Below are 27,693 nucleotides of genomic sequence, written 5' to 3' on the forward strand. Positions count from 1 at the left end.
CTGCACAGCGTTCATCGCTCCCTCTCGGCAGAATGCCTGTTCCAGTAGCAAAACCCTCGCTGGCTCTCACAGCTAGTCTGTGTGGTGAGGAGTGTGGGTCATTTAAAGACCCAGTACCTTTCCACAGGCTTTAATTAATAAGTGTCTCGACGGAACATGAAGCTGAAGAGGTCATCGCTGTCAACACTTGTTACATTTGCTGGATATAGAGTTTTTTTTTGTGTGTGCTTTTCAAGCAACATTAAAGCGTGTTGGGCGTAAAGCATGGCACTTTAACGAGCATGGTGTAAGGGTGTTTTCTTGGGGGCGGTGTATAAGCGGAATGGTGTTGTTATCTCCAGGGATTTTCAGCGGGGAAATATTTTAAGAGGGTGGGCTGCAGTTTACATTGTGTATTAGAGTAGCTCTGTGGCCACGTTTGGGGTTTGCAAGATGACAGATTTGTTAGAAGGGGGGTGGGGGGTGGGGGGGGGGTGCATGCGAGTTGGCATGGCTGTGTGTCACCCCCTGAGTGTCGGATACATCTGTGGCCCGGCTGTAGTGAAAGCGAGGGAGGGAGGGAGGGAGGGGGAGAGAGAGAGAGAGAGAGAGAGAGAGAGGGAGAGGGAGAAGGAGAGAGAGAGAGAGAGAGAGAGAGGGAGAGGGAGAAGGAGAGAGAGAGAGAGAGAGAGAGAGAAGGAATTCAGATTGGTTCCATGTGTGGTGGAGCTGAGCTGGCTCCAGGCAGTGTGGTTGATCGTAATGAGGAAAGTGCAGTCAGTAACGGAGGAGGGAGAAGACAATGCAGAGCTGGGGCACAATGCTCCCAAATCAACTCCACAAGTGCACAGCCTAGTAGAGGAGGGGTGCCAAATACACACACACACACACGCACACACACACGCAGACGCACACACACACACACACACACACACACACAGACGCACACACACACACACACACACACAAGTGCACAGCCTAGTAGAGGAGGGGTGCCAAATGCACACACACACACACACACACGTACGCACACACACACACACACACACACACAGACGCACACACACACACACACACACACACAGACGCACACACACACACACACACACACACAGACGCACACACACACACATACACACACATGTACACACACACACACATACAGACTCAGACATACACACACACACACGTGCATGCATATAGACACAGACAGACAGACAGACACAGACAGACACACACACACACAGGGAGACAGAGAGAAATAGACACAGAAAGAAACAGAGAGAGACAGAGAGAGATGGGGGCCATGAGTAAAGAGAGAGGCTGAGAGGGAGAGAAGTGAAGAGAGAAAAATAGAAGAAGAATACTTGACTTCTGGAATCTCATTTAAAAAAAACGATTTGTGCAATATTATTTAAAATGAATTGCTTACTTTTTCACAGCACCAACAAAATTGCATTGGTAATGTGGTTAAACCAGATCAAATTGAGGTAAAAATATTTGATGCAAAATTTTAAACAATTACTGTCGTTACCTTGTGACTCATTTGGACTACATACCAAACATGGAAACTGCTGACATAATATGCAAATTCTGGCCAAATGCATGCAGAGACAATTAAAACTCTGTCAACTGTCAACGTGTGACCTCACCAGTCAGAATTATGATTTTACAGGTCACGCAAACTTCTGGTTTGGCTTGCCCATGCCACACCAAAGAAAAAGATCAACCCGACGCTTTCCACACAGTAAAACAGACCATAAAGTATTAATTTAATCGAGCTTAATCACTTCCCCCAACGCACTAAATCAAGGGCAGCAAACAGTAGGGGTCACAGGCTCACCCTCTGCAGCCCTCCCCACACAGCCCTAGTCTCTGGACCTTCTATCCTCTAAAGCTAACCATCCTGCTTTGAACGCATTCAGCTAGATTTACACTGCCCATTGGGAGGTAGTGCCCATTGGATGTGGGACCTGTCATACAGGCTATGTCACACCCCCAGCAGGTGATCTCCAACAATGGTGCAAAGATTATGTGCCAGGTGCATATTTGAGACTGTATCTCCATTCGGAATATGGAATTATTTGTATTATTTTTTGCTTCTGCAAATTACAAGGGAAATTTTTAAATATTGCCACAGGATTTAAAATCCCATCCTTACCCACCCAAACCCTAACAGTGCTCCGAATCTGGGGTGTCTAAATGTGCCAGAATTTTAAGTTCACTGCACACCAGAGGTGGGCAGCTCCATTCCTGGAGGGCTCCTGTGTATGCAGATTTTCAGTTCCACCAATTACCCTTGCTTAATTAGCTAATTAGCCGTACCTGCCAAATGATCATTTAGACCAGAGTAAAAGATTTCATACAGGTAAACACATCTAGGTCTTCAGCCTACCTTATCAAGAAGTGCAACTGAAACTGGGTATGACTGGGCATTAAACTGATATTAAATAAATATTTGGCAGGAAATCCAAAAACAGATATGCCCTTACCTACCCACCCCTTCTCTACACAAAGCTTTCCTGTCTGTTTCTCAGACAGTTAAAAGTCAAAATCATTCTGCCACTTCTGCTAGAATATGGAACAGAATGACTGATTCAGCCACTGTTGCTTTAGGCTTGCTCCTGTGGGGGTCGAGGCCAGGGTTGTCTGTGAAGCGTATTGTGACAATTGCTGTGTGATACGCTATATAAATAAAATTTGATTGATTGATTGGAAGAGAGGAACAGAGGCGGGATAATAGGAGAAGAGAGAGCTGAAGGAGAGGAGACAAAGAGAGGACGGAGAGAAGAGAGGAGTGAATAATGAAAGAGGAGAGTAAGTGGAGAAAAGTACTGAGGCGAACAGAGAGAAGAGAGAGAGCAGAGTACGGGAGGAAGCGGTGGGGAAAATGACTGGTGCTGCACGGAAGCTTTACTGGCACAGTGTTAGCAGCAGGGGGAGGCCATGTTTGAGAGGTCAGGTAGGAGGCCTACAGAAGCTTCACAGGCACAGTGTTAGCAGCAGGGGGAGGCCATGTTTGAGAGGTCAGGTAGGAGGCCTACAGAAGCTTCACAGGCACAGTGTTAGCAGCAGGGGGAGGCCATGTTTGAGAGGTCAGGTAGGAGGCCTACAGAAGCTTCACAGGCACAGTGTTAGCAGCAGGGGGAGGCCATGTTTGAGAGGTCAGGTAGGAGGCCTACAGAAGCTTCACAGGCACAGTGTTAGCAGCAGGGGGAGGCCATGTTTGAGAGGTCAGGTAGGAGGCCTACCTGCGTCTGCTGGGGGATGTTCAGAAAGTTGTTGTCCCGTGATCCGATGCTGACAAACCTGTTGGGAGCTGTGGAGCCTGGCGAGGAGTATGCTACAGACACACACACACAGACACGCATGCATACCCATGCACGCACGCACACACACACACACGCGCACACACACACAGAAACACACACACGCACACATGCACGCACACACATACACACACACAGACATACACACACATTCGTACATACACACAAACACACAGACACAAAGCTGTCAGTCAAGCTATCCGGCACATTACCAGTGCAACTCAAGGCAAACACGCTACATTGTTGCCACTGGGATTTGCGTCACTATCAGTATCAGAATATGCCATTTCTTATTGGAAATGACTACAGTTGTGTTGCTATTATCATTCCTCACATCACCCTTATCAGCTGATTGTTATCAATGATCAATGACTGTTATCTCCAGCAGGGGGGGGGCAGGGACTACATGCCTAATGCAGAACTAGGGTTATGTGCACACCCCAGAGCCCAGGCCAAACTGAGAATGGGAAGGGGGGGGGGGGCTATGGGGTTTACAGGTCCTACCTGTCCATGCCCCCCTCCTGCCTGCCAGTGGGTTCGAATGCAAAAGCATTACTGCTGTATCAGGGCTAGCTACGTGCGGTGTTGCACCATGGGACGGTACAGTGTGTACCGGGACGAGGGTGTCGGGAAACGACGCTCTGTGGGAGCGCAGGAGCGTGTTCACTCCGTCCCGCCGGCCCCAGGGAGAGCCAGGCGCTGCAGGAAGTGCAAACTTAGGGCAGTTGTGTTCGCTGGACTCCGATAGCAGATTTGAGAGACTGTCCGTTTGAGAGACTGTCTGTATGCATACCCTAGATTGAATGAGGGGTGAGTTGGGGGTTGGGTTGAGGGAAATGGGAAATGGTGTGTGGTGTGAGAGCGCGTGGGTGTATGTTTGCGCGTGTGAGTGCGCGTGTGTGTCCGTGTGTGTCTGCGTGTGGGTGTGTGTGTGTGTGTCCGTGTGTGTGTGCCGCGTGTGTATGCGTGTTTGTGCGTGTGTGTGTGCGCGTGTCTGTTTGTGTGTGTGTGTGTGTGCGGGCGTGTGTGTGCATGTGCGTGTCTGTGCGTGTGTGCGTGCCTGTGTGTGTGTCAGTGTGTGTGTGTGTGTGTGTGTGTGTGTGTTTGTGACAGCAAATATATCTTTGCAGGTCAGTGGCAGGGAAGGGCAGTGGCAGTAAAAGAAAATGGAAACACATTCCACTGACTATAATAATATTAATAAAATAATTTAAAGATGAAAAAAAACCATTTGTTTGGTGAGAAGGGGGTAAAATAAAAAGCAAGCAACAGATAACGACAAAGAACAGAATATCAAAAAAAAAAAAAGATTTAAAGAATAGCGACAAAAGACAGAAAAGGACACAAGTGCTCCATCCAGTGCCCCTCTCGTGGCGGGTGAGAGAAACGGCTGCCTTTCCCATCGCCCGACTCACCCCAACAGCGGAAACGCCCATTTACTGAACGCGCAGGCAAGCACACCCCAGCGTTTGGCTATGCTGATCGCAGCTGATCTCAGCTCATCAAATGCCTGCCCTAAATTCAACTAATCAACATGTTTAGAGATGTGATCGCGTTTCTGATGAATATTTTTCCTGTTTTTTTTGTTTTGTTTTTTTTTTTTTTTGTCAGATTTGTGTGGAAGTGGCAGGGGGATTGTGGGTAAGTGGGGCATGAGGTTTTGGAGTCCACGCCAACTGCCCTAAATTTGTTCCTTTCAAAACCACAAATTAAGAATAACAAAAACAGCTAAAGAAAATAAAAAGGGGGGGTTGGGGGGATGGGACTGTACTGCCTCTGACACAGACGCATTCCCACTTTGGACTCATTTGCCTGCTATGTTTCAATTTCAAAGAGAGCGGCAGCAGTACGCTGCTTTTCTTGTGTTATTAATCAGTTTGTTTTTTTCCATGATAGGGAACAAACGAAAAAGAAAAAAAAATCAGAATGAAACTATGCCCCCTCGTGAGCCCAGAGATGGGGATGGGGAGGGGAGCGAGCTCGCTTCCCGAAATGCTGTCATGGGCACGGAAGTCCTTACGGAATGGCTGTCTATGGGAATGGAACCTCAGCAAGGTGCTCTGGGATATGGGGAGGGGGTGGGGGTGGGGGCATAAAACCTGTCCCTGTATAACTAGTAACCCCGAGAGAGTGCTGGGGTTTCTGGGAGTGAGGGTTTGGTCTGGTTCACAGTAGGTGGAGTGGTGGTGGTGTGGGGTTGGAGGGGAGGATTGAATGGCTGGATCACTAATGGGGTTTTCCAGTTTGGTTCAGTTTCTTTTCTTTCTTTTTTTGCTCTTTATTTTAGTTTGTTTGTTTTTTTTTTTGGTCTGTGGCGTCACTTACACGGAGATGCGGGCGAGGTGAGTCCGCCGTCAGGGGGTGTGCTGCAGGGTTTAGAGTCGGGCATGGGGAGGGGCACTGGGCGGGCCACTGGGGGAGGTGGAGGCAGCAAGAAGGAGCCCGGCATTTTGCTCTGGCCGCTCCCGTTTGGCTGCGGACAACACAAACAGGGTCAGGGCGACAGTGACAACCCGCGCTCGGCAAGAGGAGGGCAGGCAGGGCCGGTCTGAGAGCGCGCGCGGAAAGAAAGAAAAAATAAATAAATTTAAAAAGCCACGCGGATCCGATTCTCGAAAAAAAGAAAGAAAAAAAATATATAAAACTCAACTGAAAAACACTGCACGGAAACAATGGCGTACTTCAAACAGAGATGTGTAAAGAGAAAGAAAAAGAAAAACACCGGTGAACTGAGTGAATGGGGGGGATAAACGGGAAGTAAACGAGGAGTAAGGGGGCAGAGATGGTGAGAGTGGTTAGTGTGTTTCGCAGGGACAAGGGTGCGAGGGTGAGCGCACTGTTGGTGTACAAAAAAGGTTGGGGGGGGGGGGAGGGGGAAAAACAAAGCATGTGACTGAAATGAAACATAACTGCAAAAACCATGGACAGTGAACATAAAGTTGAACTGTGTCATTGATTGTGCGAGTTGGCGCCAACGATTACGTAAGAAGCGAGCGGAAGGCGGCCAAAACGCTAACTAAACCAGCAAACAACAAAAAAAAAAAAAACAGGCCAAAGTCCTGATCTGAGAGGTCAGCCTCAATAGCAAGAAGAAGAATCCAATCAGATGAAAACTCTCCATCGATCTGTGAAAGTCGCACGCGTTTTCACGGGCTCTCATCCATATCTCTCTCTGACGAAGGCTGACGTGTGCAAGCTCTGAGGATTCTCAATTTTAAGAACGAGGTCTTATTTGAGTCACAGAGAGACAAGGGGAGGGGATGTAGGGGCGGGGAGGGGCATGACAGGACTGGTCTCAGTCCCGCGTTCCAACAGGTTAGGTGTGGGGACACTGTTTTGGAATTACTATCAGCACTGTGAACACAGAAACCTCGGAAGAGAACAAATACAACCGAAGCACAAAACGTAGCAGCTCTGTGAAGACGTGTCTTTGCCAGTGTACTGCGCTTCTATCTGTGAGAGCATCACATGTCATGTACCCAACACCTCAGTGGTTCCCACACTCACTTTCTCTTGCACTCTTCCCCAAGTGCTGAAGAATTCTCCCTTGAATAACATTCGGATTCTAAGAGTCCGACCACAGTACCGGCTCCCACGGAAAGCCGGTGAAGCCTTGGCTGCAAAATGAAGTCTGTGCTTTTTGGGCCCAGTGGGTAAACAAGCTACGGTCTGCACAAACTGGCTAACATTAATCTACAACCAAGCTTCCCACACCTGGCAGGAGTACCCATTGGGGCACTGGGTCACTGATACTCTATATATCTAAACAGGTCCTAACTTTTATCCACTGCCTTTCTCCTTCACCAGCTGCACTCCTGGTACAGCCAAAGGCTGCTTTAATACTAAGTGCAAATCATGTATTGAAAGCTGTAGTTACACTAAGAGTTCACCAACTATATCAGTGGAAATATGAAAGTATTTTTGGTTGTGCACATTTGTGTGTTCCGCGTTGGCATGTGAGTGGTTTTGTAAGCCTGTGTGTGTGTGTGGGTGTGTGTGTTTGTGTGTTGGAGTCTGCACACTGTATATTGTTTGTGTGTGTGTATGTTTCAGTGTGTGTGTGTGTGTGTTTTGGTGTGTGTGTATGTTTGTGTGTGTGTGTGCATGTGTGTTATTGTGTGTGTGTGTGTGTGTGTTACGCTGCATGAGCGTGTTATGGTGTGTGTGTGTTTGTATGTGTGTGCGTGTTTAGGTGTGTGTGTGTGTGTGTGTGATTTGGTGTGTGTGTGTGTTATGGTGTGTGTGTGTGTGTGTGTGTACGTGTGTTATGGTGTGTGTGTGTGTTATAGTGTGTGTGTGTGTGTGTGTGTGAGCGTGTGTTTGTTTTGGCGTGTGTATGTGTTATGGTGTGTATGTGTGTGTGTTATGGTGTGTGTGTGTGTGTGTGCGTGTTTTACGGTGCGTGTGTGTGTGTGTGTGTTAAGGTGTGTGTGTGTGTTTGTGTGTGTGAGCGTGTGCGTGTTTTACGGTGCGTGTGTGTGTGTGTTAAGGTGTGTGTGTGTGTTTGTGTGTGAGCGTGTGTGTGTTTTGGCGTGTGTGTGTGTGTGTTATGGTGTGTGTGGGTGTGTGTGCGTGTGTGTATGCGTGTGTGTGTGTGTGTGTGCGTGTGTGTGTGTGTGTGTGTGTGTGTGTGTGTGTGTGTGTGTGTGTGTGTGTGTGTGTGTGTGTATGTGTATGTATGTGTGTGTGTGCGTGTGTGTGTGTGTGTGTGCATGCGTGCTTTGTGTGAAAACCCCTCCCCTTGCCCTTACCTGTGCGCTGGGCTGTCCCGAGCCGTCGGAGCAGACGAACTGCACAAACTCCTTCAGGGGGTCCTGTCCGGGATGGTGGTGGTAGCGGATGGTGGGGTGGGTGAAGTAGGGGCTGGACTGCTGGATGATGGACGGGGAGGGGAAGGGCAGGGCGGAGGCCGAGGCACGGGGGCTCCCTGGGAGAGACGCACACAGTTAGCGGGGCGCCGCCACGCAGCACCGCCACAGCCAATGATGCAGAACCCTGTGATGTCACGGCGACCTCTGCAGCCACGAGGATGCATGACACGAGACAGCGCGACAGACGCTCACATCGCCGCGCCCCGTAAAACAGGGCCCCGTGGCCTACGGGATGAACGGCGGATGACTGGCAACTTTTTTTTTTTTTGCAAACATTTCCCAATTTAGGATGAAAATGGAAGTCTCACATTTCTCAAGGGCGTCTAAAGCACAGGGCGCTCGCTGTATACAAATGAGGAGAGTTATCAAGGGCTGTTAGCAACATCTGCTCTGATTTGTGCACATAAATCACCCGTCTGTATGTGTCTCTATCAGGCAACCTCTGCATGAACACACATATCTCCCCCTCTCTCTCTCTCTCCCTCTCTCTTTTTTCTCTCTCCCTCTCTCTCTCTCTCTCCCTCTCTCTTTTCTCTCTCTCTCTCTCTCTCTCTCCCTCTCACACACACACGCACGCATGCATGTTCACACACACCTGCGTGCACATGCACACACACACAAGACACGCGTAATAACACTGGCATGAAGTACTGAGTACTGCATTGTGTGCCGGGTGACAATCAATCTTTGTGCATCTTTCATGGCTACGGTGTCTCCTCCAGAACATCAGAGCATTGCATCACAGCAAAGGAAAATAAGCACCACAATAAAGAAAAAAAAAAAAAAAAGGACACAGAGACGTCAGTGACAGCTAGCTGAAATTGGAAGTGCGGAATCTTTGTCCGTGTGCTGTACGGCTGGCGCCATTCTCTGGCGCCCCAGTAATCTGGCACTCAAACGAACAAGCTGAGCTGTGAGGGCTTTCTGTGATGAGTAAAATCTGTGTGTGTGTCTCTACGTGTACGCACGTGCGTGTGTGCGCGCGCTATGGTGTGTACGTGTACGCATGCGTGTCTGCCCGTGCACAGGTGTGTGTGCCTGAGAGTGTTTCTTCTGTGACATCGTATTCTGTTGTGCGCTGCAGAGAGAGCAGGGGTCTAAACCAGACCCGTCTACCACAAGTGTGCAGCATGCCCACATAATGCTGGGATTGACTGGCACATCGGATCATACTTCCTTTCTGCATACTTGTGGGGCGTAATGGATCCTGCAGCTCAGTCTGTGTGTCGGTGGCTTTCTCTCTGCTCCGCTCCTTCCCAGACAGGCAGCATTTCAGACCCAGCGCTCGCCTCCCAAACACGTTCTCTCCTTCTCCCTCTCCTTCCCTTATTCCCACCTTCCTTGTCTTTCAGCCTCCCTCACTCTTTCTATCTCTCTCTTTCTTTCTCCCTCTCTCTTTCTTCCTCTCTCTCTCTCTCTCTGTCTCTCTCTCTCTCTCTCTCTCCCTCCCTCCCTCCCTCCTTAATCTCATTAGGAACTGGGCCGGGGCCAAACTCACCGGGGTGCCAGGCAGTGCCCTCCCCCTTTTGCACACACAAACCCTCTCTCATACGCACACAGACACAAACAAACACGCTCACTAATACTCTCTGCGCACACATACACAGAGACCGAATACACACATCCACAAACAAACACACTCTCTCATCCTCTCTCTCTCTCTCTCTAAAACGCACGCACACACACACACAGACGCATGAAACTATAAACCATTTTTTACACTATTTACTGCAGGTCATAAAATTCAGAGACCTGCTCTGGGGGCAGTTTGGCATGGGACTAATCTATTCCAGCCCAAAACCATGTCTGCCGGCATAAGGCATGTCATCTTGTTAAATGAATAATAACATGCCTTTGGGAATATGATACACACTCATGAGTTGAAAATCATGAGTTGAAATAAACTGAAGGCGTTTATTTTTATCATAAAACCCTCAAATCCACCCACCCCAAAGTACACCACGTACAAGTACACAATAAATAACTACATCCAAGCTCGAGTACAAGAAGGACTCATCATTACAATAGAAGAACAGTAACTTGGTAAGGACCAACTTCAAATCTACTCTACAACCCCAAGGCAAAATGTACATTACGTTTTAACTGCTGACCAGAACTTCAGTGCCCACGGATGACACTAGCATGAAATCTAAGCCAACATATGCACCAAATGAATCAAACGAGCCAGTATCACTGATAATGTAGGCCAGGAGATCAAGCTGATCTCTACATACAGAACCTTTGTGCGCTGCAGAGGGTGAACGCATCACACTGCAGCACAGTCTCTGTGAATGATGCCTTCCAGTTGGTCTAAAGGAGTCACTTCAGCCAAAAAACAAAAATGTTGCAATTCACAGAGCAGGAGCTGGAAAGCCAGGCACGTTCACTTGATTGGTTTATGACAGATGGGACGCATATTTCCCGAGAAGCCCAGGGTTCTGTGGGAGCTCGAGTACGAGAGTCCTAAGGAGGGTGACTCCATTTTGGCTCTCAGTCCAAGATTGGGGGGGGGGGGGGGGGGGGTGGTTCATTCAAAAAGAATGATTGCTAGTTTGGAAAAAGTGATGGACCGTCTAACTCTGCAGACATCGCAACATAATAAAACTGTCAGGACAGCATTGCCTGCTACGTGATTGCCTGCTATGGTCTACCACATCAGTGACAGTTGGTCTTAAAGGAACAGTACGCAGGCTGTGCATGCTCGCATAGCCAGACCAGTTTTTCAGACAACCAGGCTCTAGCTCTGTACTCATGCCACATAAACACATTGGGGGTATGTAGCTCTAAATGACATTTAATGCATCAGGAGGAACTTTTCAAACGTATTTAATGTTTTCGCAGGCACCACGGTGACACACACACACACACACACACACACACGCACACACACACCGCATCCCTACACCCCTGCTCTTCCAGTCGCAGGCAAGAGGGCCAGAAATAGTTAATCCTGCACGCGTGACTGTCAAATGGCTCCAACGCAAGAATGTGCTCAGTGATAGAAGACAGACAATGGGTGGTGAATGAGAAAAGCAAGGGGGAGAAAGTAAATGAGAGAGAGAGAGAGAGAGAGAGATAGTGAACACTGTGAAGAGGATCTGTGCCACTCTGACTGCACCCTGAACACCAGTGCTGTTTACAGTGCTGAACAGGACCTCAGCCAAACGCGCACAGCACCACGGGGCGAAAAATCTGTCTGAACACCCCCCCCATGCACTCCGCACATTATTCATTAGCTAAACGCAGGAGACAGGGCTTATCGGGCGCTGTCTGAGCCGCTAACGATCGTACGCTTTTCGCCTAGCGCAGGCCCTGCGCGTGCCTGGCCGACCGCAAGTGGGATTCTACGGCTGCCAACCCAACAGTGTACACTTGACCTGATCCGGCTGCGTCCTGCTAGCAGCCTAGCCCTAGTTAGCCGGGCAGGAGAGCCTCTGGGTGAGCGGTGAGAGCAGAGCAGCTGTGAGCTGTTCTGCCGGGTTACGGCCGCGCCCCGCTTCCCGTTCGCACTGCAGCAGCGCCAGTGGGAGAGCTAGGAGTAACTGGGAGGACTGGAGAAGGAGGAGGAGGAGGAGGAGGAGGAGGAGGAGGATCTCACGACGCAGGGGAACTAACGCTCAAACTAGGCCGACTAATTTCGAGCAAACAAAGGAATGGGGGGGGGGGGGGGGGGGGTGAAAACACTGGGTGGGATCTGGTGTGGGTTTTAGCTCCAGCCTTTTATTTCCTCTTTCAGTTTGGAATCCGAAAGGTGTGAGGGGGGTGGGTGAGGTTGGGGGGTAGTGGGTTTTTAATCCGATTATTTCGGACACACCCAGGAGCCCTGCGTTTTTTTTTTTCGTTTTTTTTGTTTTGTTTTTTTTTGTCCCCTCTGCGCCCCCCCCCCCTCCTCCCCACCCCCCCCACACCTGTCCCCTCCGCGTCGGGTCTCACCTGGTCTCACGCCCGCCAGCACTGGCAGCGGGTGGTGGGTGAACGCCATGCGGGGCGATCTCGTCTGGGCCGACAGGGCGCTGAAATCGAACTTTCCCGGCTTCTTAAGAGAACCAGGCGAGGACAGTCCTGGCAAAAATGGATCAACAAATGGCAGAACAAAGATGTGGGTTTAATTCACAAGATTTTGATTGGCTGATTTTTTTTCAAAAAATGCACTTATTAGATTTTTTTAAAAATTGAATTGATTTGATTATGATTTTGTGATTTAAAAAAAAAAAATCAATGGATTCCTTCATTCCTTCATGATTTTTCTCGCCTACATCTTTCTCTGCTTCTCTCTTTCTCTTGTCTTGATCTGGGTTTCTCAACTCCGGTCCAACGGATGGTATTTGAATGTAATCCAATCAGCATCTCATCATGTTTGTTTTTTTTTTTTTTTTGCATCTTTGGCTGTACAGTCCAGGAGGATCTTTTGCACCAAATCTCCAGTATCATTTGACTGCTGAATAAAGACGGAAGGGTTCAGATTGGAGGATTCTGAATGTGAAAACAACCACCGGGGCGGCCGTGGAGTTGAGAAACCTTGTCATGGTCCACCTCCTCCACCTTCTGCATCTTCATTCTTTCTTCCCTTCTGTCTTTAATTGTCCTTCTCCTCGCCATCCCCTCCCACGCAACCTCCCTCTCACATCACAGGTGGGACACAGCTGAAGGACTGTCGGGTTATGTCTGGTGGTCTGATTGCCTGTCGTGCGCAGTCCTCCCCCCCCCCCAGGTCCACACAAAAGTTCTGCTGAAAGCCACAGACTAATGGCAAACGCAAACGGATCAGGCTGCATGAGGCCAGCGGGGCGGTTAAGCATCTCCAGCCTCAACGATGGCGTACAACATTCCTGACACTGACGGCCATCAGCAAAGCAGCTCACAAAGAGCTCAGGTTGCCTTTCACGAGATCCCGCGATTACAACGATGCCCAGCTCCATCTCCGATCTTGTCTCCTTCCTAATCTTTTTAAATAGATGGAATAGGTATTGTAGGCCCAACTACCAAACCCAAGAGAAGGGGGACAGATAGAGAGAGAGAGATAAACAGAGAGTGAGAAAGAGAAAAAACGGAAACTAAAAGCACTCTATAGATTCTCAGATTAAGCCAATGACTTCAGGTGCTTCAACTGGGCCAGTTCTGTAGGGACTTGGCCTGACCGAATACACTCAAACCCTACACTGCACCATGAGAAGAATCCTCCTCCTCCAACATTCTTCACACAACAGTGAGCCACTCATTACATTAAGGCAATGCAGAAAGGACATTACCATCGCACACACACTTCATAAAGAAGCTAATTAAAGACCATATCCTCTTGACAGATGGCTTTATAGCCTCTTTCTATCGGTCGGTCCCTCTGTCCCTCCCTCTCTCACAAGATGACATACAAATCAGCTTTACTGAGATGAAGACGTCTGCCTTGTATTGCCAGAATACCTACCTACCTACCTATCTATCTATCTATCTATCTATCTATTTGTCATCCATCCATCCATCCATCCATACATCTATCTATCTAAGACACAAAGGCATGTCTGTGTAAAGTGGAGATTTACACCATCCCTTGTCCCAATCTGGGCCTCGCAGCCTACAGTCTGGTTGTGGTGGCGCTCCATTCAGAAATAGCAGATACAGTATGGACACACCAGCTGTTCCGCCGGGGCTCCGAGCAGACGGTCTGCCGCCAAGGAGCGGGGAAGAGAGAGAGGAGAGCGGGAATCATGTGGGAGAGGTGAGAAGAAGCGCGGGAGTGTGAGAGCGAAGGAATAATCTGCTCATTTATAACACCATATCAAAAAAGTGTCTCCCCCTGTTCTATAAATGCTGAGTTGAGGTTAGCTTTCTCCGGCGGTGCGCGCCTGCCATATTCTTGAGAGGATCACACCTTTCAAGATTAAGGGACAGGGTTTCATCATTCTTTTTGAAAAAAAAGCGGCGAGATGAGAGGAAATAGGAATTCGAAAAAAAAAGGCACCGCATGAAATCGGCGCGGAACAAAAAACACCCCCACGCAGACACGTAGGGCCGACACAGGAAGGCTCGGGTAGTCTAAAATAAACGCTCCGCACGTAACGTTTCGCCGAACGTGAAATCCTTGAGGAGAACAGTTGTTGATTTCTAATTGCGCGTTCCCGGGTTCAGTGTTTTTTGGAGACGGTAGGCTGAGTGTCGCAGCGGCAGCATTAAATCCCATTTGTCTGCGGAAAGAGAGGCTGTGCACGGTTGCGGCCGGGCGTGTGTGAGGATCCGTCAATATAGAAAGCGCGTGGGCGCGTGCGAACGTACTGTTTAAAAAAGAGTTAAATCTCCCGCAAGTGGGAGTGGATATGAGAAAACGCAATTTTATTTAAATGAACCTTTTAAAAGAGCACCTGAGGCTTAATGCGCATACGTATAATGCACTGTAAAAAGAAAAAAAAAAGAAAAAAGGAGAGAGAAAACTAATAAAAAAATCATTTTAGCACTTTGGAAAACCTTAAAAGGCATTTCACCCCAATCATCCTCTTAGCGCTATCTGTAGGCACAAATGCTAAGACGGGGTCACAAATGAGAGAGAGAAAAGCAGCAGAATTTGAATGCTGTGGTGGGCAGAATGAACTGCAAAAGCCCCACTGATTCCAGAACTACAGAGACGGCCAACAGCAGCAGCTGTGGAAGCAGCCAAGCCAGCTCTTCCTCCCAAATCAGACTGTCCCCACGTCCCTCATTGGTCAGAGAATGAACACTCACAGAGTACACAAGCAGTCACAGGCACACACACACACACACACACATTTAAGCACACATACACATTCAAATGAACACACACAAACAAATGTACATCAAGGGACACCCACAGAAACAAAATGCTATTGTTTGCCTACGGTGTGTGTGTGTGTGTGTGTGTGTGTGTGTGTGTGCGTGTGCATGTGTGTACATACATGCCTCTGTGTGTGTGTGTGTGTATGTGTGTGTGTGCACGCATATGCTTTACCCCTGGTGCTCCAGCCTGTATCTGATACACTGTGGAGCTCTGGGGAGAGGGTGAAAGAGAACAAATTAAGGATGTACAGTAATAAAAGGAGGTAAAAAAAGGAGGACATGGATGAGGGGACAGGAGGTAACGTGAGGATGAGCGTCTGCTGCTCAGAGATAAGGGAGGGGAGGAGGAAGCCGGAAAACAAAGTTACTACTTGAGTCACACGGACATCTTTTATGAAAGGGTGGACTCTGAAATAAACACATTTCAAAGTACGAAATGAGTGTGGAGAATAAATCTGACAGACAGATGTATTATACATTAAAATAATATATTGAACATGGGCCTCGATGCTCAGGAGCATTCTGAGTGCATCCATATGCTGAGAGAGGCCTGCGTGTTTTAAAGCTGACAGCACTCACTCAGCACGTCCAGTGTGTGTGTGTGTGTGTGTGTCTTTGCAATGAGAACATGCTTTCTCTATGTGTTTTCCAGTGCAACACCTGGCCGACTAGCAGCCGAGAAAATACTCCCATGAATCTCTAGTCTCGGTACACTAACAGGCAGGCCACCACATGAGCATCCGGCAATCACAAGACTACATCCATCTACACACACACACACACACGCACACACGCATGAATACACCCATAAATAAAGGCACAACAATACTGTACATAAAAACAAACACACACACACACACACACAAAATATCAGTAGTTAGTAGCCAGCTGCAGGAAACGTTAAATTTTAACCTTTTTTTGACTTTTTTTAAAATCTGATACACGCATCTGAATTATTTAGGGCGAAGACATGTTTACTTTTGCACTTTTAAGTAAATATTTTCCAGCAGCTGGCTGTTAAAACTACAGATCAGTGAAATCTCTGGGGGTCCGGCATACTCTCAGAGACAGAAACCACACAGGTACTGAATCCTTCACACCCTCGAGCTCCAAGCACCAAGCAGCCCCGCCCCCAGATCCCATGTTTCTTAATCATTTTCAAATCATTTGGAAAAAACTGTGGCTCTTTGATTCGCCCCCCCCCCCCCCCCCAGTCCCCACCCGCACATATCCGCCCCCCCCCCCAGCCCCCCCAGCCCACCCCCCACCCCCCTCCCAGCAGAACAGATGTCTTCTGTAACCCAGCAGCTCCCAGTTCTACAGACACACGGAGACACCATCTGGGACTGAAGCGAAGCTTTCCTCACCAGGCATGTGAGCGTGTGTGTGAGCGTACGCATGTGTGCGTGTGTGTGCGCGCGCGTGTGTGTGTTTTGCAGCCAGGAATGAGAGGCACGGACAGACGGTGCACCTGAGTTCTTTTTTTTTTTGTCTTGTTTGTTTATGCGCGCGCCCCTACGTTGGCCTCCTTTGATTCGGCCAGGGATCCTCCGCAGAGCTTCGGCTGCGGCTGGCGGGAACCCTCACATCACAGTCGCGTTCCCGTTCCTCTGCCATTTCACACGCTAGCTAAACTGGGTCACACTTTCCTCCCCCTGCTCCCCGAGGAATCCGGTGCCTTCGGTTCAGAAGGAACCGAGCCCGCGTTCTCAAATGCCAGGCGAGCGCCTCCCGAAAACCTTCTATGTTTTTCTTCTACGGAACTAACCGAAGCGCGGCGAATTAGAAACACATCGCTCCACATCGTGCCACGTTACACTTGCGCTTTGTTAGTAATTACGAGATAATATGAGGGAACTCTAACCACTGTAAAGTTATCCTTATGAAAAAAATATTTGTTGATGGATTTTAATGATTCATATTAACTGTCCAAATAACTTGGGGGAGGGGCGTGGGGGGGGGGGTATGGGGGGGGAGGTTCAACAGTCCAGAAGGCCTGGATTTCTGTGGGGGATTCAACATTTTCTTTCAATTAGCAAGCGATTAGACCTGAGGACAACAGCCAGAGATTAACACTTCTTATCTAAATTACTTTTTCAAATTAGGGTACGGAGCAGCACCTGATCCACCTGGAGGGGGGGTGTTCTCTGCCCTCCAGGGAGACATTCTGCCAGAATTACATGGCTAATGTCGGTCTACAGTATGTGCTCAAGTTATCACATACATTAACGTAAACGTATAGCACACTCATGTGAATATGCACACACATATAGTACCTACACTACGCTCAGAACCAGCCTCATTTACTGGCAAGGGCTGGGACATAGACACCCACGTCCGAACGAAGTGGAAAGGAAGGACATCCTTCACGCTCGGCATTAATGTGCTTAAGCCCTCTGAGATGTGACAACACCGATCTGGAATAAGACGGACGTTCACACCATCAGCCACAGCCATCTCTACAAACTGCCTCTTCCAAATTAAATGCTAAATCAAATTTAAATTAAAAGTGTTAAAATGGTGAACATGGCTGTTCTGTAAAGATGGCTATGGCTTGTGGCACGAACCTTCTTCTCATAATCCACAACCAGCTTTACAAGCTGCCTTTTCTAAATTTTGCTAAAATAGTGAACGTGGCATTATGTGTTACGGACTGTGTTGTAATTCAGTGCAACCGAGGCATCTGTCAGTACTGTAAAATTGAACAGTGGAACATAGGTGAGCTACTGGGTTAACAAAACAAACCAGACCAAACAAGAACCAACAGCAAAGAGCAGTCCGTGTGGGAACAGGCACCAATCATCACAACACCACAGAAGCAAGCGGAAGATAAACAGATGGAGCAGATCTAGCTTGGAGGTATATATAAAAATGTAGATACAAAATTCAAGCCAGCTATGATTGAGATATATGAGTTTAATGTGTTCTAACCATGGTAAGGAAACTGCACGCCATCATTTTCATGTTTTATCTTCCTCTCCTGCACATTCGCCAAATGGTGCTGCACTGAAAGTGGAGAAGGGCATCGTTAACAACGGGGGAGAGAAAAGACAGGGGGGTGGGGGGGGGGGGGGTTGGGGGGTATCTGAGGATGGGGTGAGGGTAACATCACTGGCATTATGGGTACTTTTAAAAAAAGGGACCAATGAGGAACACACATCTAGCTACAGATATACAAAAAGAGATAAACTGTTATGTGAAAGATCTCATTCATATTCACTGATCTGAACTGTGCGACATTCACAGGTGGTTCCCAAGAGCTCTAATCCATTGGTCACATGATCACATTCCCGGGAACTACAAGGTGTCATTGGGTGGGGGCTTGCTCAGTACACACAGACCTGTGTGGGAGTGGGTGCCTTTCAGAGGCTGTGGTGTTACCCAGGCATCAGTTTCCATGACAGTTCTTTTCACTCAAGGTAAACAGGTGTGGGTCAGTGTACTGGAGGGTACTGGTGTAGGTTTTTGAGCTTGAATTTTGGCATGATCCTTACAGACAGGATGGGATATGAACTACTCCTTTATAGTAAAAGTAAAAGTAAGCCCATCCAATTTAAATTAAATGTGTCGTTATAAATGAAAATAGCTAACTTGCTAAACGTATGCATGTAAAGCCACCTCTTCTGGCAAATTCCTGCTATTTCTTTTGTTTTTTTGTTCGAATCATAGCTCATTATAAAGCTTCCTTACTTGTTAGTTTGCTATGAACAGCTGAACAGTTTTGCTATGAGCCTGATATGTTTGAACGAACAGCTCATCTTCATATAAAGTAATACATTCTTTAATTTATTACAGCTACTACAATGCTTGTGCTATTCACCTAGCTCGCCCACTAGTACCCATATTACAGAAGCAATGAAGGATACTAAACACTATCTACGCAATACATAGATTTCAGGAAAGCGGGTGCAGCTAAACGTGTTACCAGGAGCCAAACAAATCTGTTTTACAGGAGGAAAGCCGTATGACGAGACCTATTCAGGAAATTCATCGTGGGTCAACTTTGAACCACACTCGATTTTGACCTGACATTTCCTTGTGTTGAAAGCATTGCCATGGAAACTGGTGATCGGGAAACATGACGATAATGACAGGGAACACAGCTGCTGCAAATTCAAATATGAATTGAGATCACCACCTACCTGATGGAGAATCTGAATATTGGATTATTCATTTTAGTGGGGACACATTAGATGCTGTGTTAGTGGTTGAATGGTTAACTGACTACTGCAACTGCGTCAAATAAAACAGAATCTGCATAAGCTGAATGTAACACACTGATAGTTATGCTGCATGTTCCATTAAATAAATAAAATTCATATCTGTACTGTCTTAACCACTAAAATATAGTGGGATAGACATTCCAAAATATGAGAAACACTAAGCCCCTTCTCTGGCAAACAGACCATCTCTCCATAATCCAGCACAGCCAGCCTTTTAAGAAACTCAGCTGTCCTTCCAGCTGTTTGTGCAATTAAGTTTGGGCACTGATATTGCTTTTTTACAGGAAATATAGCGTTTTATCTTCCTTTATTATTTTTGTTCCAAAATTAATCCAAATATAATACGCACATAATCCACATCACAGAAAAAAAATCCTAATGCATTATACTGTATCTTGTGGTGTACTGGCCTCTTCTAAGTAATGATGAGGACGTTTGGTTCCAAGAATTAAAGTGAGTAATGCAATTAGAACAAGTGATAGGATCCGTCACTTGGCAGTTTTAATGACACACCCTTATCTCATGTCTCCATGGTGATCAACCAGCCACTAATAAACATCTTGACTTTTTCATGGTTTAACTTGACCAAAGAAGAATTCTGAGACAAGAATAAATATAACAGTGATCTGTAAAAAAGAGTGTATTAAATAATGTCGCTGCACAAATATCTCTTTATTAAAACCATCTGTAAAGTTAAAATCAGATGATATTTCAGAACAAAATAGGCTGTAATAAACTGCATAGACGCTATTCCCACAGCTGCCGGCAATACCTTCCTTACTACACCTAGGTCTCACACACGCACACACACACACACACACACACACACACACACGCACAGCAGGAGAGCAGCAGCTCCTCAACAATCAATTCAACTGGATTAGTGCTCCAGGAAAGCACTCCGTTTGGGAAAATTACAAACTTGACAGACTGCCCTACGCAGCAAGTCAGGCAATCAGAGAACGGGCTAAAGAGATAAGAGCTAATGGTGATCGAATACAACGCACTCCACCAGTGTTTATCTGTGCTCGCCCCACCCTGCCTGTTACGACACGGGGGGGGGGGGGGGGGAGTGCAGACACTCAACCCCAAATAACAGAGGCTGTATACTCAAAGCACATCTGCATATTCATAATTCATTTAATGCACCATCAAGTACTACACCTTCAACACTACACATCGACACCTTTATGTAAGCAAACTGAGTGCGCATTCTCTCTGTTGTAAAGATGCAATTTTTCTGTGTAAGATGACAGGCGTGAGTGTAGCTGTGGTGGCGAGGCACTGTTGACATCGCTGGGGGGTGGGGGGGGGTTCTATTGCTGGGCCAGTACAGTCTAGTCCCTCAGGGCTTTCCAGAGTCTCTTACCTGTGTCCACATCGTTGGGCCAGCCGCTGGACTGGGAGCTGCTGGCGGCGGGAGACCGGCCGGTGTAGAAGACGTCGTCCACCGGGCTCTCCATCTCGCTGTCATCGATGGACTTGCGCTTGTTGGAGCTGTGGAAGAGACGGGCCACGGGTCACCATCCTCTAAGATCCTCACACGCGAGCAGCTGCCACTCACGCGCCCCACACCAAACAAAAAACGACCACACAAAAAAGATACCGTGGGCTCTGCTAGGGCTAGAAATACTGATGCATCCTGGGAGAGAACGGGCAACACGTTCAAAAAACGCTCTTTACGCAAGAACAGGCAATGGGCATAGAGTAAAAACTACACCTGGTAATGCAACAGTTCAATACTGAATCAGAAATTGTGAGCAAAATAAATAAACAGAGAGAAGCAAGGTACTAATATCGATGAAAATGTTAAAGAGGAGGTTGCCGCCATTTTTGATAAACGGTGTGCCTGGATTCTCTCGATTATTTTTAGTTCATGGTTTCACATGCTTACAAGACACCTGCTTTAAAGGACAACCTTGTCTTTTCAGAAACAAGGTGTATTTTTTATTTTTTTTGTCCCAACAAATTTCTTACGAGTTCAAGTCAGAGTGCCGGTTTAACTCACCCAAAAGGCTACTGCTAATCAGCTAACCCAGGTCAAAAGCAAAGATGGTTATTGCTGTATCGGTTTCACGGTTAGAGCTGCATTGCATTCTGTTTACAGCCGGCGCAAGCATCAGGCAGCAGAGGCTCCACCAGGCTCCTCTTTTAGCGCTGAAACAGGTTTCTTATTCTCCTCACAGTTTCCATCCTGTCATCCTCACATCAAATCCCCCAGTGCTGTTCGGATGTGCGTGTCACACCGTAAGTGTGTGCTGGAAGCCATTAGAAGCCTCGCGCTCATATGTGAGACGACAGGAGCGGCAGCTGACAGCTGAGATACGGGCATAGATGTCTGCTGACCATGTGTGGGCTGATGTGTGTGTGCAGAGATGGACTAAACATATATCGTGAATAAAATAAAATATCAAGATACAGCAACGCTTCACAGTATTTTTCTTTATATTCAGTTTCCATAGATGTGTGTGTGTGTGTCTGTGTGCGTGTGTGCATGTGTATGTGTGTGTTTGTGTGTGCGCATACATGTGTGTGCTTGCATGTGTCAGGGTAAAGTGGCCAGGTTGTAAATATAAGTACAACTACCTCCGTGGAAGACTTGCATATAGCTCCACCTCAGACCTGCAGCGCAAGAGAAGGATGAGCAGGAAAAGAAGGATGGAGAGAAAGGAAGAGAGGAGGGAAGGAGAGAAAGAAAGGTACCATGACACATTCACACATGAGCTGGTGTGAAACACACACACGCATATGAGTGTTAGTAGAGCAAGATGCTGAGTAAACTACACATGAAAGCTGTCCCTAGCCTCTGTAGTACTAACCCAAGCCTGTAATTACTCCCATTCCAAAATTATCCATTGGCATATGCTATCATCATCATCATCATCATCATCGTCATCATCACTGACACCATTGTCTTCACCATCATCATCATCAGTCTGTACCTAGTTACACCCTTCCTTTGATGGACTACCACATCTCTTTCTTCGATAGTTGGCTCAATTACGATGACAACCACATGAGCTCTACTATCAACAGCTATAGTGTCATACAGTACAGTGGGAACCACTGAAAATTGGCCCACCCTATCGAACATTTATATAATAATCAGGACTTTTGAAGTCACGATGAGAAGGCCAACACTAAAGAATCCATTTCCTGTTGAGCGCACAGTGTCACACAGCTGCTATCGGTAAATGTACTGATGAAGTGTGCAGGGAAAAGGAACCGTTGTGTGGCGTACCTGGTGGAAGGGGGGGAAGTGATTGAACGTCGCCCCAGAGCCACCTGGTTGATGTTGTAGTAACCAGGACTCTCCAGGTCAGCCAGGGAGAAATTGGGGCCAGACGCCGTGGCAACTGGAGCTGTAGAGAGAGAGAGAGAGAGAGAGAGGGGGGGGGGAGGGGGGAGAGGAGAGAGAGAGAGAAATAAAACAAAAAGTAGAAAAAGAAAGAGAAAAGGATGTCAGGCCAATGGGGATTGTACACTGCGCAACACGAACAAAGAAGTTCTTAAGTTCTTAAGGCTGTTGTAACGGTTATTTGACTTTAACGATATTAACAGCCAAATGGGCATTTCTGAGATCCTTCCCCTGACTGAATGAAAATAATGTGTCTGTAACAGGAGATAAGTGTCCACACCCAGGAGGAACAAAGTCCTGCCTGCAGTCCACAGTGAGGGACTGAGAGAAAAAGATATATATATATATATATATATATAGAGAGAGAGAGAGAGAGAGAGCAAGTGAGTGAGAAAGAAAGAGCATGGTGCTTCTGGATGAGGGTATTATTTTTAGTTTTTTAAAAATGTTTTGGCAAAGCCAGAAAAACTGCTGCCACACCAACAGTCTCTTTGAACTCTCGGGTGAGCGAGCGAGTCAGTGAGGTAGTGAGCGAATGACAGAGGGTGGCTCCTCTAAAGCATAACCTCAGAGGAGCCAATACAGAGACAGAACTTAAGAGGGCTGAAGCGATGAGAAGAAGACCCGAGAGACGGACGGCGGCGGCACTCACTCTGTGACACGCGGACCAGCTCGGTGACGTTCCACACTCCTGAAGTCACAAAGCAGTCCTGGAAACTCAAGTGCCCTGCAGTGGGAGGGGAGTGTGAAGTGAGCGTGAGTGTGCGGAAGAGGGGGGCAGACAGACAGACAGACAGACAGACACACACACACAGACAGACAGACAGACACACATCTCCATCACACATCTTTCCTTATGTTCTTATGCAACTCAGAAAACAGTCGGCTGTGTGTGTCAGGCCACATGAATGTGGTGGTGGAGACTGGCAGATCCAGGGTCGACCCACAGCCAGGCTCAGCGGTGTGTGAGGTGGACTGAGTAGTGTGGGGTGTGAGGGACTGAGTGCTGGTAGTGTGGGGTGTGGGTCAGGCTCGGAGTCTCTGAGGACACCCCGGGTTACTGGGTCACTATCCATCAGCACCCCGTCCCGCTTCAGTCCTGGCTTACCGCAGCACGAGTTCGCTGCCGTACCCCACGGCAGCCATGCAGTTACCCCCCCTCCCGAAATGTCAGCGTGATTTATTGCCTGGGCGCTCACACCACGTCTAGTTACGGGACTCTCCGGACGCGCCTCAGAACTACGACAGGCTTTTAATCTGAAACACGCTGAAGCTCGCAGCCCACGGGCTCAGTGAGATATCCGAGGCAGTTTAAATGTTAACATGCTGCAAGTCACGTTGCGTGCGTATGCGCCATCTGCTTGAGTGTGGAGTTCACTGTAGGTTAGTTCAGTTGTATTCTCAGTGCTAAATATATACAGTATATATATATATATATATATATATATATATATATATATATATTCTGCATATATATGAGGGTGTATGTGTATGCATTTGTCAGTATGTGTGTCTGAGTGTGAGGGGGTTGATATTTCTAATGTAGGTTTGTATATAAAAGAGTATGTACGGTCGTGGGGACATCTGCACTGTAGCGCTGTGCTCACCATTGGGCGGTGGCTTGATGTCAGCGTCGCCTTGCTGGCTGGAGCTGTCTGATTGTCCAGATTCTGAGGGACAGAAGGAGAGAGAAAGAGGAGAGGTCAGACAGGACTGTCAGGTGATCAGCATTTGAACAGTGCATGTACAGAATAAGGCACAGGGCATTTTCACTGTAGGACTTGTAGCAGCCATTCGCAAATGACTTTGGTCCAGTTTGAGGAGAAGCATCAGTATGTTTTTCTTGTGAGAAATGTTTTTTGGTAGTTGAGAACCGCTTGTCTGGCCTGCGATCTATTCCCGAGGACCCTCTAAATCGCACAGTTTGAGAGATGAAATTCTCCCTGGGAGAGCATTTAGTCAGCTGCAAACTTGGAGTTTGGAACAGTGTTTGCTTTTGTGTGGGGTAGCTGTGCTCACAAACAAACAGCTACTGCCCCACGCTGTGTCTAGTTTCACAAGCAGCCAAATTCACAGTGAAGGGGGTCAAACTTTCACATAATCCCAGTCGTACATTTTTCCCTCTTGGTTCTCAAAGATGGTTTCGTAAATCCAGGACTGCAGTGTGACCGTACCATTTTTTTAGTACATCTTTAACCGGATATTTAAAAAAAAACACTTGGTCAACAGATATGGAATATCTTTATTGCACCTTCATTTTCTATTCTATTCTATTCTAGTTTAAATTTTGTGCTGTGCTCTGTGACCACTTAACATTTTTAAATCTGTACCACATCCCTCGCAGTAATGCCACTTAATACCCACTCATTTGCGAGGACTTAGGCGGTATAAACTGTATATACCTCTTACCCTCAAGGCCCCCCCCCCCATACATAATTAACCGCCACTCTAATTACCATGGGGATTTGGAGGAGTGTGCTGGAGGTTATGGAAACTTTGTGCCCCGCGTGTAACGGACACCGCAGGACCGCGGCTCCGCGGCGCTAGCTGGAACAGGGGCACCGCGCGTCACAACGGCGGCAAACGAGAAACCGTAGGCCCCCCCCCCCCCCGGAGCCAGGGGGTTCACGGGAGTTTAGCTCCGCAATTTCAAAATTTCAGTTCTAAACAGCGAACGGACGAAAAACGACGTGCCTCGACTGGAATGGATCGTTAAAAATCCGATGGACCCGACAGAGGACCCAACCCGCCCCCCCCGGGTCGCACCCCACCCTGCCAGGCCTAAGCTCTTAGCGTCTGACGTGTCGTTATGCCGATCCCGCTCCGCCGAGATCCTGAGGCACACGACGGCGTCGTCGGTTCGGCTCACTATTTGCTCCTGGATCCGCGATGCGCCTTATTGTGTAAACGAGCGGCAGGCTAACACGCCCAGGCTGTGTAAATAGCTCACACGCTCTGGAGCGCTGTGGCTGCCGATGCATTTTTGCGGGGGAACACGGCGTACCTTTCTCTCTCATCTCATCGCCGAGCGCCCTGCCACCGCTGACCGCAGCGCTGCTCAAACACTTTCCCAGGGTGTGAGCATTTCGATATTAAGTCCACCCCCTCCCAGGCCTTTATCGGTCGCTAATTGAATCTTACACAAAAAAAAACAAAAAAACCAACCGTGCATGTGGGGACTTGTAGGCTTTCAAAGTCGGGAGTTTCCCCAGTCCCCACAGATAAAGCAAACGCGCACACGCAGTGAGAAGCAGCGGCGGCCCAAACCAGCCCCTTCAAACCCAATGTGAGTCTGCTGGGGAGGACCGTGCGTTTGACCAACGTGCCCCAAAGCCCTGCAGGCAGAGAACATGGATGGCTATGCAGCCTGCAGGCTTTAAGTGTGTGTGTGTGTGTGTGTGTGCGCGGTGTGTGCGTGCGTGCTTGTGTGTGTGTTTGTGTGTTTGCGCGTGGATGTGTGTGTGTGCGTGCGTGTGTCAGAGTGTGTGCGTGCGTGTGTGGATGCGTGTGTGTGTGTGTGTGAGAGTGTGCGTGTGTTTGTGTGTGTATGTGCGTGTGCGCATGGATGTGTGTGTGAGTGTGTGTGCGTGCGTGTGTGAGTGTATGTGTGAGTGTTCGTGTGTGGTGTGTGTGTGTATGCGTGCGTGTGTGTGAGTGTGTGTGTGTGTTTGTGTGTGTGTGTGCGAGCGTGTGTGCCTGTGTGTGTGAGTGTGTGTGTGTGCGTGTGTGTGAGTGTGTGTGCGAGCGTGTGTGATGTGTGTGTGCGTGCGTGTGTGTGTGCGTGTGTGTGTATGTGTGTGCGTGCGTGTGGATGTGTGTGTGATGTGTGTGTGAGTGTGTGTGTAGAGGCTTACGCTGTTTGGTGGTAAGTGTTGAGCTGCTGCTGATATGTGTAGCTGGGCTGGGAGAGGGACTGTTGGGCCTTATCTGTGCTGCTTATAAAACCAGAGCCAGGATGACGTACACAGGCAGGCGTTACGAAGGTGTTTATCGGCCGCTGTAGGTGATAACAGAACGCAGGGGCACACGCCAACGCGATTCTCCACACTTTCGGAAAGAGATTATAAAATTGGACCCAAAAAACAGAGGAAAAACCCGGCAGAAGACAAAAAAGGAGCCGCGTCGCTCCGCTCACAGACGCGGAGAGAGAGAAGGAGAGAGCTCCTTTCTCCTCCGCCGTGTGTGTGTCTCTCCGGCTCCCGCTCGCTCTCTCGCTCTCTCGCTCTGCGGAATCCTGGCAGCCATCTTAGCGCTTGGCAGCCATCTTAGCATTGGCGGTACCAGTGCATTCCAGCTAGCTGAGAGCGCGCGCGCACACACACACACACTCACACACACACACACAAGATAAATACATATGCTGTACTCATATTAAAAAAAAACTGTATCATATAAACTGTATCATAAAAACTGTTTTGATGAATGCCCCCTTTCTATATCTCACTTTCAGTCTCTGACCCACGGTGACCCTCCCGTGATGGTGATCTGATCTCAGAGTTCCGCTCACAAATCACCAAAGTCACTAGTCTTTTACAAGTATGCGAAAGGAACCAAAGCATTAAAATCCCAGAGAGAAATTTGGACATGAATACAGTGTTGATAAAACAATAAAATCGCCCATATATTGGAAATTTCGAGGCACAAAGGTAGTCCCAATTGGTTCGGAGGCGTGTGACAATTCAAGTGCTCCTGGGGTGTCAGCCAAGACCACCTAGAGATCCCTTTCAGTGTTATTTTAGTAAAGACTCAGGCCACTTCGAAACCAACTTGTGTCCCTAATGCCTTCAGGCTCTTTGAATTTTCATTCTGTGGGAGCAGAATTTATTTTTACAATTATCTAAAGAGTGAGCACTTCAGTGGCACTCCGATAATAGGTCTCGCAGCACTGAGAGAGAGAGGGAGTGAGGGAGAGGAGACAGGGACAGAGAGGGGTGTTGTGACGCTTGGGTACCAGCAGGGGGCAGAGCTCAAGTGCTCTTCTCTTTCTAATCTACAGTGGTAGTGTGACAGGATTGACGGCGAGGACTAAGGTCGTACGCTTCGACGACATAGCCGCTGTATCGACTTTGACACCGGCCGCCATGTTTGCTTCGGTCCGTATGCCCGCGTGCGCACAGGCTTTCTGGCACGCGCACGCAAACTCGTGCACA

At 48.0% G+C, this 27,693-nt stretch overlaps 1 protein-coding gene across 17 annotated transcripts in view; it reads right to left on the reverse strand.

Moving 5' to 3' along the window:
- The window catches only part of LOC118220584 (nuclear factor 1 X-type), a 170,899-nt gene that overhangs the window by 7,533 nt on the left and 135,673 nt on the right, over positions 1–27,693 (reverse strand). For 5 of the 17 annotated variants that reach the window (XM_035404495.1, XM_035404507.1, XM_035404510.1 and 2 more), the window contains 11 exons: positions 24,151–24,213; positions 23,196–23,270; positions 22,427–22,547; positions 21,769–21,807; positions 20,555–20,682; positions 17,894–17,968; positions 15,135–15,173; positions 12,113–12,241; positions 8,060–8,235; positions 5,634–5,781; positions 3,231–3,322 (listed from right to left, as the gene is read on the reverse strand). In XM_035404495.1, coding sequence (XP_035260386.1) covers positions 3,231–3,322; positions 5,634–5,781; positions 8,060–8,235; positions 12,113–12,241; positions 15,135–15,173; positions 17,894–17,968; positions 20,555–20,682; positions 21,769–21,807; positions 22,427–22,547; positions 23,196–23,270; positions 24,151–24,213 — 1,085 coding nt within the window. The remainder of the gene's footprint in view (positions 1–3,230; positions 3,323–5,633; positions 5,782–8,059; positions 8,236–12,112; positions 12,242–15,134; positions 15,174–17,893; positions 17,969–20,554; positions 20,683–21,768; positions 21,808–22,426; positions 22,548–23,195; positions 23,271–24,150; positions 24,214–27,693) is intronic. The other 12 variants (XM_035404496.1, XM_035404498.1, XM_035404499.1 and 9 more) reach the window with 12 other exon arrangements.

Source organism: Anguilla anguilla, chromosome 2 (assembly GCF_013347855.1).
Source record: "Anguilla anguilla isolate fAngAng1 chromosome 2, fAngAng1.pri, whole genome shotgun sequence".
NCBI classification, from domain to species: Eukaryota; Metazoa; Chordata; class Actinopteri; order Anguilliformes; family Anguillidae; genus Anguilla; species Anguilla anguilla.